Here is a 13,813-nt window from a genome sequence, read left to right as displayed (position 1 = left end):
TAAAACTACAATTTTGCCAGCTGTGTTAGGTTCTCTTGAATCTTCCTTTTCTTTAGTAGTAATTTATTGGGAGACCTATATAGTATGTTCATTTGAATAATTATTATTCTTAAGAATGAAGACAATCTCTGCATATCAGGTTTGGAATAACAGCTGAGCTCTACATGATAAATAGTTTGCAAAAGTTCCTGATCAAGAATCTAACACCCAAAGTATTATAGCATTGTATAATAAAAATGAGCAACAAAACCCAGATTGTATACTCATTTGATGTGTGTGTTTCTGTCTGTAGGACTGATGGGTTCAGAGCTGTCGAGCACTGTTTTGTCAAGTGTGGGTAAGAACGCAACTCTGTCTTATTTCTTTATATATCTCTCTCTATCACTCTCTCTATATAGATAGATAGATCTTCCTCATAACAGAGTAAACTGAACACTGTCTTTAGGTCACCTAAATATTAAATGACATAAACACGTGAAAAGTCAGATAACAGAGCAGCCGTAACTACAAATGTAGATGAAGATATTTTACATAATAGTCGGTTTTAGGCACTGAAAGAACAGCCAGTTCTTGAGGGGCTTCATCTACATTCCTCCACTCCGTCAGTTGTTGCTGCTGTGGTGAACATGATAGTGTAGTCTTCTAGTGGAAGCAGGTAAAATGTGAGTGTAGTGGATCCAGCACTGCTGATTAGGGCATCATTATGTATATGTTTGCGCCACCTTGTGCTCAGTATGAGAAGAAATATGCCTGCTCTAAATAGTAGGTGTTACCAGTGGTAAATGTCATCAGGGCACTGACTGCAGCAGCATTTCCTTAATACAGTTTTAGTTGCTAGAGATGCACTATAGTGCCTCCTGAAGGGCAAGGAGTACAGTAGCCATAAGCTCAAATACTCTGTTTTTAAGGGCTGGGTAAATCAGGGTGACGATAGGTAAATCCTGTGCTGTAAATCTCCTCTCTCTTAAAAGTCCAGCTGAAAACACACCATCCTCTTTCAGGTTCTTCTCACACACTAGGATCTTGAAAAGATCAAAACTGGTAGCACGTGGTTGGGTGTGCAACTTTTTTTTTTAACCTGGAAACCTTTGGTTGCTAAGATAGAACATCCATCGATGAAATATCTTGCAAGTACCTCAACAGCTTACTGCTGCTAGACCCAAAATTAAAAAAGGTGCTTCTCAGGGTGTCATTTTTCATTTCATTTGGTAATTTGAGGACATGCATGAAGAAAACTGTAGCGATAATGTCTCTTCTTGCTGTTTAGCACTCGTGTAAGTCTCCTCCCCTGTGATTGGACAGCTAGGTATTTCCCCAGTATCCAGTTCAGATGAGGAATAAAGCAGTACATTGGGAGTCTGTCATTGCTCATTGTTCAGCTGCTTAAACTCTGAAAACCTTGCAGAGAATTAAAATATAAAATTCATTTCTGAGACAGACAATCTTCCCTCTCTGGTTATTGGCTTCAGCTAGAGTTTGCAGTTATAAAACTTTGAGTGGATGAGCACGTTTTCAGACTTTATCATTCGAGTGATGCACTTTGAACTTTCTCCCCAGATGTTCAGTTAAAGAGTGCTCCAGCAGCATTCAATCAACTATACATCTGCAGATACTGAAGTTAAAGACACCTTTACCAGCCTCACACTAGAAAAAGGGAAGATTCACCTATTTTATGTAAAAATGGTGTCACACAAAATCTTAGAACATCCTGCTAAAGTAGTTGGTCAGAATCAGAAGTTTGAAAACAGCAATGATAAATATACTTCCATGAAATATAGGCACAAATAAAAATGGGTTTGGGGTACAGTAGTGTTATAGTAGTCATTTGTAATGAGAGATACCTTTTTAAAACTTTGCCCGACCAGGAAACGACAGCTACAGCAACCACTGCACCTCCCCTGGACTGCTGTCTCCAGGAGGCGCCCCCAAGAACATGCAGGATAAAAGTCCTTCAATGAACATGAGCCGTAAACCTGACCTGCGAACACTGATGCCCCCTTCCAACAAGTGCAACAACATACCAGCTGTTGTAAGTGCTTCCTTCTGCTTAGTCTTTTGATTTGTTTGATTTCATAAGTTGATTTTTATGTGCGAACTCATTTGAGTTTGTGCTTTATTGCTGCCCTGCAGTGTGAGGACTTTGACCTGATGTTGGTAAGTAGCTCTGAAAAAAATCTGAGGATCAGCATAGAGAACCATACTTTTCATGTATGCCTCCTTCTGCTAGTTTATAGATTATATACAAGCTACAAATATGTGAAATTAATGCCAATGTCATTTACATTATTACCTTAAGTAAGGGAACTATTTGTACTTTAGAGATATTTGAAAAGTTCTGACGCTGAAGTGATTTTAAGGAACCATGAAGAAAGGCTCCTGAAGATGAGCTTGAAAATTTAGGATCTCTAAAGGAGTTATTGGCATGCCCAGGTTACCATGAATACCAGCAAACGCTAGAAGTACCACTTGAGATTACTGATTTTCTAAAATGAGCAAATCATGATTACCAGGCGTGGCAGATAACCATAAAATGCTGGCCCTGAATCAGCTGTCACTGTTTAGCTTGGTGACATCTTACCTTTTCTTTGCAGAACCAGAGAATAAATCACTCCCAGACAGCTCAGACCTTGTCAACCCCTGCTGTCACTCTCTCTGCCACCACTATCCCCAGTCAGGGGATGGGTGGGTACCAATCTACACTTTCCTCATCTTATGGCACAGGTGATTACAACAAAAGCACACTGCTGCTGGACTCTGCAGGTTTCCTCGTCTTTGCTCAAGTTTCTCTTTTTGTCCATCTTCAGATTTCTCCCTCAGCAGTGACCTGCCATCGCTGTCCGGTTTTGGAGGTTCTGTTCTGGGATCAGTGAACTGGCAGCAACAGCAGATACAGAATCTACAACACTCAGCACTGGGACACATGGGGTAAGCAGCTGTGTATATTACCTTCAGGCCACAGGCCAAGCCTTAGAAAGAATTGTCCAGAATCGATGCAATAATTTGAGCTGTTAGTGTCCTGGTTTATCCAGCATACACTGGAAAAAATGAAAATTAAAAAAAATTGTTTAATTAATAGTAATTAAATAGAATAATAGAATCTTCATATTCTCACCAAAGAATTTAAACAAGCGTTTAATCGATATTTCCTCTAAAGACGTTCTTAAAATTTGCTTTGCTCTGAGTTTAAGATGCTGTTTCTCTTGCTTTGATCTTACAGGAATTTGTGCCAGAACTCAAACCTAAACCTCTCCGCTGGCCATCAAAACGTCCACATCAAGTCTGAGCCAGCCTCCCCTCCCAGAGACCGGATGGTTGGAACAGGACTTGAAGGAGGCATGACCACAGTTGGATACTCCACCACAGGCCGGGGGTCCCATGAACAAGGGCGTTCCCCTGGTGACAGCGTGTCCAGCTGTGGGAGCTCATATGAAGGCAGCGATGAGCGAGAGGATCACCATGGGAACGACAGCTTCCTCCTCCACCCCCTGTCCAGTCATGAGGAGCGCCACAGCCCATCAGTTAAACGGATGAGGCTATCAGAAGGGTGGACGGCATGATCAGAGCCTCTCTACAGCCGGGGGAGGAGTATTAGTAAAGTTACCACATAGTGTTATTATTATTATTATTATTATTATTAAGATCATATTCTTCTTGTACTGAGTGGGTGTGCTATATGTGTAACATGTACATGGGGGTAGGGGCTGCTATGTGTGGATACAGTGATTGCTCAGCTGTATTTCCAGCATATACTCTTGGTAGACTTCACACTAATGACTCCTTGAAGTTCAGAACCAGTTTTCAGACATCGAGAAAGAAAAGGAAGAAAACTGTTTGACTTAAATCCAACTTTTTACAGTTTTCAGAGCTTCATATTGTCCAAGGAAGTTTTTATTCATTTATTCATTTGATAGTAAAAGTGAACCAGGCCAATCCCAACCAGACCCAGATTCTAAAACATCCGAAAGCTTTAAATGAAAGAGTTCAGTCAAATTAAAGAAGTGCTCAGTGAGTTAGATGAGACTGTTGTCTGGGCCTAAAAGTATTCATAATCACTTTTTCTTACTGTTCCAAAGGCGGGTGTTCATATCATTCATTTCCCGAGTTTCCGATGTTGAGGTCAGTGAATATATGAATAATCCCAAAGAGTCACGAAAAATGGATGTATTAGAAAAGAACAATATAAAAATTCTCCTGAAAAGGAAATACTTCAGTAAATCACAAATATGTGAAAAAATTAAAAACAACTACTTTAAACTTCAACTAGTACAAAGCAAAAAGTAAGAAGGAAATATCCAACTGTCTTCATTCATAAGTAAAAGCTTGAAATTGTTAAGAGTTTCTTCCCCCCCCACCTTTTCTACAAACACTGTTGGTCCAGGATATCATTTGGGAGCCAAACATATTGAAGCTGTCAGAGGGGCTGTTGGTGTACATGTATTGCTTGTTTTATATGTGTGTGTTCGTGTGTGTGGGTATAAGCAAATAACATATGTGCTACATATGAGCATATGTATGCAAAGCAACAAAAAGATCAAGGTGAGAAAATCTGGTACTCTGAATAGTGACGCTAATGGTGAATTTAAGGTCAGGTGGCTAAATGGAGCATCAGTTCACTGCTGCAGGTACAACATATTTATGCACATAATCAATCACTCATGTAACCAGAATGTATGGAAAGTAAAGTGTGGCGAAGAAAATGGGTTGAAAAAATGGGAGTATGAGTAAGTGCAGGAAGAGATGTCGAATCGTGAGAGGTTTCATTGTGAGGGAGAAAAAAGTGATCTGGAACAAGTTGGATAGAAAACAAGTTTCATTTAATGTGAAGACAATTTCAGAGTAAAAGAGGGGACTGCAGTTAATTCAGACATGATACCAAAAACATTAGTAAACACAACGCTGTGATTGGAAGTAACTGAGTAAGTAATTCTGACAATGACCCACCTCAAAGTACTTTAGTTAAAATGTCAGTCACACAGACTACATATGCACAAAATTATGTATATTAGCAGAAGGAAGCTAAAAGCTGTAGGAATTTTATTATTAATTAGAATTGTATCATTAATTATTATTATTATATAAATAATAAAACCAAAAGAAATGAGGAAGTTAGACCCAAATTCTGGTTCTAAATGTAGTTTGTAAAATTAAACAATAGATTCACTTAATTTCTTTTTAAAATGTTCAAATGTAAGTAATCTGAAGTGAAGTATAGTTCACAATTTGGTATCCAGTTTATAAAAAGACAATCTAAAAGTTGTTATTCCTAAGAAAACAAACGAGGTCGTGTGTGGAACCAGACAGCAGAGGGCGCTCGCGAGGCGACTGCAGCAATGAAACTTATTCGTGTCTTTGTAATTGATGCACGAACGTTAGCATGAGCTGATAGCTTTGCAGGATTTAGCAGTCAGGGTGAGGATCCTAAAAGCCATATTGACTGGGAAAAGTGATGCTTTGCTGCACAGAGTTTGTAGTGTAGTGTTTTTCAAACTAAACTTGAGTCTTTGCTTGTTAGATCAGATTGATATTTTTGGATGTCTGCAGTCCCATGTAATAACAATGATATAAAAAGCAGCAGCAGAATGCACACATGCACACCGTTTCCCATCAGATGTTCAGGGAGACGTTTGCTCTAAGGTAGAAAAAAGTTTGTTTAGCTGGTGTCAGACCCAACGTGATCTCACAGCGACAATCCGTCAGAGCACAAAGGACAAAGCTCCCGTTTTCCACTTACCACTTTTATCATTTTTAAATACTAGCAGTGGTGGAAGAAGTCCTCAGGACGGTTAAGTTCAAGCTAAGTACCAGCCAAAAATGTTACCCGTTAGACTGGCCACGATGGTTTAGTCTAGTCAAGGGCGTAGATTTGGCATGGACGGATGGGACATGTCCCCACCAATATTCAGCGATTATTGAATTGTCCCCACCAATAATTTGATCTCTTCCAGTAAAGAAAAACAAACCCGATAGAAAGAAAAAAAAACGATCTGTCAACGTCTCATTCACCCAGCGGTGCAGAAAGAGTTAAATTACGTTTTCTACAGGAGTCCTTCCTCATGTGACAAATATGGCAAATGTGATTGGCTGTGCCTTTCAGGGAGCTCTGTTTAGTTTTACCAGCGGCAATCCTGCGCTGCAAGGAGGAGAGGAGGATGGCAGCAAAAAGGAAGAACCTGGATATAAGAAATTATTTTTCAAAGAAACCTGTAAGTCACTTAAAGTCAAGTTCACTCATAAAATGTGTCCGTCATAATAACGTTACAGGCTATGCTAGGACATACATGCCAACCCTCCCGATTTTTCCGGGAGAATCCCGAATTTCAGTGCCCCTCCCACCATTCTCCCCAATTTCTCTCGATTTCCCACCCTGTACCGGACAACAAACTGAAAAACCATGTCCCAGATTGGCCCAGCCAATTCCAGTTTCCAACAATGGCTACTACTACTGCAGCTACTTAGTTTTAATATTACTCGTATTATTCTTTCTGGGTCGCGAAATAAACCTTTAACATAATTTCAGGCGAGAATGTAGCTGTGTAAACGTCAAATAACTTAAACATGTTTTTGTTTGGCCTTTGTCAGTGCCTTATTTGTGTTTTATTTGTTATATTTGTTGGTGAGTAAATCGGTTTGGCTGAGATTAAAGTTATTAGATTAAATTTGATTAAATAAAACGTTATTAATCCCTCAGGAGGATTCCCCCGGGGCTTTCACACAGCTGAATAAACTGCTGTGTGAAAACAGCAGTTTATTCGACCAATCAGACGTGTGAGATGGTCGAGAATCTACGCCAGCGTCCGGTTATATTTTAGACCGCAAGGAGCAGACGGCAGAGGTGACGTAATTCTGAAGGCTAGACCGTCCAATTTCACAGTCGCTCATTTCCAGTCTACCCGGCCCACTTAGACCGCGAAGGCCGGGTGCGCAGGTGGACGCAGCCTCTGAATTTGGACACCTGTCCGGCCTGTTTCCGGCCGGACAATAATAACGGTGACATTTAACTTATTTTATCCGATAAATAAACATGGTAAAATTCAAGTTTTTTGTATATATATGTATATGTATACCCCCCCCCCCCCCCCCACGGCCCTTTTGAATACCTCCCTAATTCTGAGGTCTCAAGGTTTGGCCCACATCAGTCTAAAATTGTATGTAACCATACTGGACAGTATAGATGTAAAACAAATATGCCAGCAGTTTATCTCAGTTAACGAGAGGAGAAGGCATGTGTTTGGCTCCTTCACATAGTGGACATTGAGTTGTTGTGTGGGACACCAGTAGTCCATGTCTGTTGCTGTAACAGTAGTTCATGTTTAGAATAAAAAATCCCAGCTCACTGATTTGATAGAGGCAATAGTGTGCCTAAAATGTTGCATAATTTTTGGTGAGAGATCTTTTACTTTGTGGTAATCTTAGATGAGTAGTTTTATGGATAAAAACCAACAGGTCATTCAGTGTTCCCGTAGTGCTAATGTATCAGAGATGTTGGTGCACTATAACCGAACTAATGTTGTTAAGTCTTTAAAGTCATATTCTTTTATTGTCATGACTGTATTTCAAGCTATTTTTATTTTTGTATGATACCTGATTTATATGGAATATGGCTGAAGTAAACTAAAGTCTAAAATACTTAGTCATTTGTTTAATAGTAATTTAACATTATATAATTCACATATAAAACTATGAATTGTAATGTTAAACGGTTTAAAAGCATGTAGAATAGCATATGTAGGCAAGTAGATTTCTCCTTTTTATATCAAGAAGCAAAGACAAAAAGGAAAAAAATAAGAAACAGGGCAGCGTTCAGTGGTTGAATCATCTGTCCCCACCAATGCCAAAACCAAATCTACGCCCTTGAGTCTAGTGCTTCCCATGGTCATTTTACAAGATTGTTCATGATTTTACCTTTTATGTAACAGCAATAATAGAAGCACATGTGAATACATTTTAGGATTTGCCGCCATATTTAGTAAAAAATGTACTAAGAACAAGAATTTTGTCCACCATCTTTGGATATAAAATCTTGCAAAATAAAGAACAAAACATACAGTTATGAAAAGTTAAAGTACTTGGCTACTTTCCACTACCGCATGTTTGTGTTTGTGTAACTCTACAAGTGTACATAAATGACTGAGTTGTGCCTTGCATGTCAGCTGGGTCTGACACCAGCCACAGACAGGCTGAAGGACTGCAGAGTGAAATCCACTTATTTTTAGTTTTTAATACTGAAGAGATGCTGGTGGCTGAGGCTTGTTCACATTTGAATATTTTGGTTTTAAAACTGTATATTTGGAGCTCAAACCCTCAGCCATCATCTCTACTGTAAATCCAGCGAATAAATTCACTCACTGAAAATCCCTGTAGCTGTGATGGGATGAAGTGATGTCTGTTAACCAGGGCAGAGCCCAGATGTGTTCACTTCTGCACCCTTTTCATCAAGCTGGTCTTACTGTACCACAATGAAGTGAGAGCCAGGAGCTCATCCTTGGGCTTCAAGTGGAGTGGCTTGTGTACGGGTGGAGGTGAAGCTCACAAAACAGGGAGATGCAGTGTTGACATTGTGAAAGCCCCTCTGTATCTGTTTTCAGTTTGATTACTGCCTGTACCTGAAGCGCCCCAATGAAATAGTTTCATTTCCTCTTTTTGGCGACATCAGTGAATGTCCTCTGTACACTGGGGGAAATGTACACTTTTGGCTCTGTTATGCCATTGTTTCATGCACTAATGCTTCTAATAACTATTAAGTTAGATATTCAAAGAGATTGTTAGCGGCATAAGCTGGCCTTTGTCGCCAATTTGGAGACAATGAAAAACAAATTAAACACACTGTTGTTGCAGATGTACAGCAATTCCCTCACTCAGAAATGTGGTAGTATTTGTATTTTGCAAAAAAAAAAAAATATATATATATATATATTAAAATATATCGGTCTCTGTCTGATTTGTTATCATTGCCTCGTTTTAACAGGATTGTGTGAAGACAGATATACTGCCGTTTCAGTCAAAATAATGTATAGGTGTACACATCAATAATTTTTAAACTTTCACATACGCTCACATTTAACAGGGCTCTAGACTAACTTTTTGCCATGGGCGTACCGGTACGCCTAACTTAAAAAAGTTAGGCGTACCGGCACAAAAGTTAGGCGCACACAAATTTTATAATAATTTATATAATATAATGTGTTTTTCTGGATACACTGTGCTTTTTCAGCATTCAAAGATTGATGACACCGTGTCAGAGCACTGGCTATGAATTTTGAGAAGGATCAGGCCTTAACTTAACAGAAAAGTTAGCAATAGTTCTTTTCCTATTACAGCTACATCCACTTCTGTCGTGCCTAGGCTGCTCACTAGGGCTGGGTATCATCACTGATTTCTATAATCCGTTCGATTCCGGTTTTCAACATCCCGATTCGATTCAGCTTAGCCTCAGACAGTCAGAAATATTATAATTCTGATCATTTATCAGAACTGACTTCCATCAGAATTGTGAACATCACAGCAGATGCCTTTGTGTGAAAGTAACTGAGAATAAAACACAGAAAAACATGAAGGAGATTTTCCTGGTCTGGCTTTTTATAACAGATAACCTTAAAAATATTCTACAATGTTCTGCATATAAAGTTTAAATTTCTTCAGTATTGAACAACAGAAAAAATAGGCTTTCTTGTCCGAGGTCATTTAAGTGAAAAAAAGAAAAAGAAAAGAAAAAGACAGCAGCCGACAGCGCTGTAAACAACGGTAGACTGGTGGGTAATAAGCGAATGAATAATACAGAAAACAGAGATTGGAGACGGGAAACTGTTCTTGAAGTACAGAGAGAGATAGAGAGAGAGCTAGCTGTGCATGGAGTGTTATTTTAATAGTCGTGGAAGCAAAACAGCAAAATTCATGACGACATTGATCAAATGTGAAGCGCAGTTTGCTGCTTCTTTTGCTGCTGGCTCGGTGAATTTTGGTTGGAGAGAGACAAAACCTGCAGCTCAGAATCAGCGCAAAAAGACGTAAACACAGCGCGGACCGGACGCATCAGAATCGCTAAGCTCCGACAGCGTGTCCGTCTACGGGCCCTCGGGTGAGAAAGCCGAGAAAGACAAAGTTAATTCTGATGCGTCGGTTCCGCTCCGTGTTTACGTCTTTGTGTGGAATCCGTGTACCTGCTCTCATTTGCTGTTTGGTTGTTGTTGAAATGGTTTTGTGAGCTTTGATCTGAGAATCTGGCGTTTCTGGCAAAACACAGTTATATTTAAAAGTCGATTCAGGATTTAATGAATTGATATCGCTTTATTCAAGTTACTCACCTCCCACTTCCACCTGCACTTTCAACTGGACCGGCCAATCAGAGAGGTCCCGCCCCTTACTATCTCTGATTGGTTTAGTCCACGATAGGGGCAAAATGTGTGTCTGTTGTTGACCACAGGGAAGGTTGCAGATTTTTTTTTTTTTTTGCTACCCGAACAGTTGGTCGCACAGGTGCAACCAAATATTTTTTTTTAGTCGCACCACTGAAAAATTTGGTCGTATTTGCGACCAAATTGGTCGCACTCTAGAGCCCTGTATAATAATATCAAAATGCATTAAAAATGGTTTAGTGATGGCATAGTGGGATGACATAGTCTGACATTATTTTATTTATTCAATTTTAGTTCAATTTTATTTATATAACACCAAATCACAAGAGCAGTCACCTCAAGATGCTTTAATTCAATTCAATCCAATTCAATTTTTTTTATATAGCGCCAAATCACAACAAAAGTCGCCTCAAGGCGCTTCATAGATACAGAGAAAAACCCAACAATCATATGACCCCCTATGAGCAAGCACTTTGGCGACAGTGGGAAGGAAAAACTCCCTTTTAACAGGAAGAAACCTCCAGCAGAACCAGGCTCAGGGAGGGGCGGCCATCTGCTGCGACCGGTTGGGGTGAGAGAAGGAAGACAGGATAAAGAAGGAAGACAGGATAAAGTAATTATGTGTAAGCACTGGGTGACAGTGGGAAAGATGGCTCCCTTTTAACAGGGTAACATATTTGTTTCGTATTAAAGGACATATCCTGATTTAAAAACAACTCCACCATTCCTCACTGTGTTACTGGAGACCAAGCTAAGTAAGCATCTGGTTATGAGATCCAGATCCCACAAACAACAGAAAATAAATTTTGATTTGAGCTCTCGAGTTTTGCTGCATTGCCCAAAATAAGCAAGAAGACTTTAGCTGATTAACAAGTAGTAGGGGGGTTTCAAGGATTCAGCGAACACCTCCAGACTTGGAAATAAAGACTCTTCTCTTGTGATTCTCAAAGACTGGACTGAACTCATTTTACACTAGAACAGCGGTCCCCAACCCCCGGGCCTCGGACCGGTACCGGTCCGTGAGTCGTTTGGTACCGGGCCGCGAGAGTTGAGGCTCAGGTGTGAAATGTATGGTTTTCAGGGTTTTTATCGGTTTTCAGCGTAATTTTGTTATCGTTTTTATCGTTAACTCGGTTTTCCTGGGTCTTTTCACGTGTGTTATGAATAAATCTCCTTTTTTCGGTACCGGTACTAGTTTTATTTTGTTGTATTTATCCGCGACACCTTAAAGGCCGGTCCGTGAAAATGTTGTCGAGCATAAACCGGTCCGTGGCGCCAAAAGGGTTGGGGACCGCTGCACTAGAAGCACAATCTGTGCTGTAGCCTGCTCTGCTCCAGTATCTTAGGACATTACCACATGTCAGTCACCGTACAAAGTTGTTCTTACTGACCACCTTTATCCTACTGTAACAGATTCCTGTTCTAATGGCAGTAATCTTTTTCTGGATTATGATTCCCATGAACAAATCCATTCATGCTCATCAGATCACAGCAGAGTTTAACAGCTATTGGAGCAAGGTGTTAGACATCCTCTCACCAACAACTGGTTGCAGGTGATGGCTGGCCCTCCCTGAGCCTGGTCCTGCCAGAGGTTTCTTCCTGCTATTCCTTCCTTTATTATTGCAGGCTCTTTACCTACAGCATAAAGTGCTTTGAGGTGACTGTTTTTATAATTTGGTGCTTTATAAATAAAATTTGAATTGAATTGACAGTGCTGAGAATGAAGAATGTTGTTCAACCCTGACGCAGAGAAATGGAGAATTGCTGTGTAGGAGAATTAAAGCTGGTCTCACAGCTGTAAAATAAATAAATGGTAAATGGCCTGTATTTATATAGCGCTTTACTAGTCCCTAAGGACCCCAAAGCGCTTTACATGTCCAGTCATCCACCCATTCACACACTGGTGATGGCAAGCTACATTGTAGCCACAGCCACCCTGGGGCGCACTGACAGAGGCGAGGCTGCCGGACACTGGCGCCACCGGGCCCTCTGACCACCACCAGTAGGCAACGGGTGAAGTGTCTTGCCCAAGGACACAACGACCGAGACTGTCCAAGCCGGGGCTCGAACCGGCAACCTTCCGATTACAAGGCGAACGCCCAACTCTTGAGCCACGATCGCCCCATGCTGTAGCTCAGGAGGTGAACAGTAAATGTACTTATCATAAGGTTGTTAGTCTTTTCTTTGTTTTTTCACTCACTAGTATTTATCTGGATAAATATATGATAATTGCAGAACCATCAAGTAATCCATACAGCACAAAGAAATCTTCATGTCTGTTTCAGCAGACTAACCACCAGAGGGCAGAAAAGACCGACTTCAGTATAAACATTGGTCCTCATTTGTTAGGAATTACACCCTTTATTAGTCCAGTTTCAGTGGATATTTCTTGGTTTTAAAGCCAGTTTTACTAATTGTGTTTTTCATTTGTTACTAATCAAGTGTTTAAAGTCTTTGAATCCTTAAAAAGTATACATTTGATCTCTCCATGTACAACTGAGCTTAATACGACAGCGTGTGTGTGCAGATTGGAAAAGCCTGCATACCTTCACCACCTCTCCCAGATCTCTAATGCAATCACAGATTGCTTTAACTCTGCATTTATTCACTTACCTGTAAATATACCTGTTTAATCTTTCCCAGTACTTAGCAAGTGGGTTTATGATTCTGCCGATCCATGACAGAAGACTCTGTCTTCATCCTGCCACTTCTTGTGATAGCCTGGTTGCCACTGGATTGGCTACTGCAGCTGTGTACCCTCTGCGCTCCCTCATCACTACACCTCTTGGCTGCCCTTTGTGGACATAATTTTGCATAATTTCTCAACTGCACTGAACTTTTTAAACAAGATCGCCTTCAACAAATCCACTGGGGTTCAAGTATTCTGTCTGTAAACACTAAACTAACCCTTCACTCATATTGCACTCGTACAGCATGACCTCTGAAAAGTTATGTTATCTGCAACTCTATTACAGGTACTGATATTTTCTTATCATCACTACCAGACAATAATTTAGTTGACAAATTGCATAACCACTTTTATACCACTAGCACATGTTTTTAAAGTCTCAAGGTCATCTTTACCAATTCCAGTGATTATAAGGCATATTGTTTATATTTTCAGTATCGCGCTCGATCGGGTCTACACAAATTTAATGAGAGTTTCTGAGCCACATCTATCAGATAGCCATTTGTAATGAAAGATACGAACATTTAAAATACAATAAGTTGAGGTAATGGTTAATGGGACATTTTTAAATTGGTGAATTGGGGCTGTGCCCCAGTCTGTTGTTGTGAGGAGAGCTTTCCATTAGGGGTGCAAGGATACACAAAATTCACGGTTCGATATTTTTTCGATACAAAAAAATGTTCATGCTTTTTTAATTTGTCATTTATTAAAATTATAAATATATATTTTAACTCAAAAGTACAGTTTTTAAATTTAATGTTGCTGAAACAAC

General features: G+C 40.0%; 1 protein-coding gene across 3 annotated transcripts in view; it reads left to right on the top strand.

Annotated features, from left to right (window-relative positions):
• Positions 1-8,896, top strand: part of LOC146384227 (myocyte-specific enhancer factor 2C-like) — a 42,265-nt gene extending 33,369 nt beyond the window's left edge. For 2 of the 3 annotated variants that reach the window (XM_084936127.1, XM_084936128.1), the window contains 6 exons: positions 293-337; positions 1,866-2,029; positions 2,131-2,154; positions 2,592-2,721; positions 2,805-2,925; positions 3,218-8,896. In XM_084936127.1, the coding sequence (XP_084792253.1) occupies positions 293-337; positions 1,866-2,029; positions 2,131-2,154; positions 2,592-2,721; positions 2,805-2,925; positions 3,218-3,557 (824 nt within the window). In that variant the 3' untranslated portion in view covers positions 3,558-8,896. The remainder of the gene's footprint in view (positions 1-292; positions 338-1,865; positions 2,030-2,130; positions 2,155-2,591; positions 2,722-2,804; positions 2,926-3,217) is intronic. The other variant, XM_084936129.1, reaches the window with a different exon arrangement.
• Positions 8,897-13,813: the final 4,917 nt, after the last annotated feature.

The sequence above is a fragment of the Perissodus microlepis genome, chromosome 7, assembly GCF_051167445.1.
Source record: "Perissodus microlepis isolate ML-2025 ecotype Zambia chromosome 7, ASM5116744v1, whole genome shotgun sequence".
NCBI lineage: Eukaryota > Metazoa > Chordata > Actinopteri > Cichliformes > Cichlidae > Perissodus > Perissodus microlepis.
This window is presented reverse-complemented; position numbering and strand designations above follow the sequence as displayed.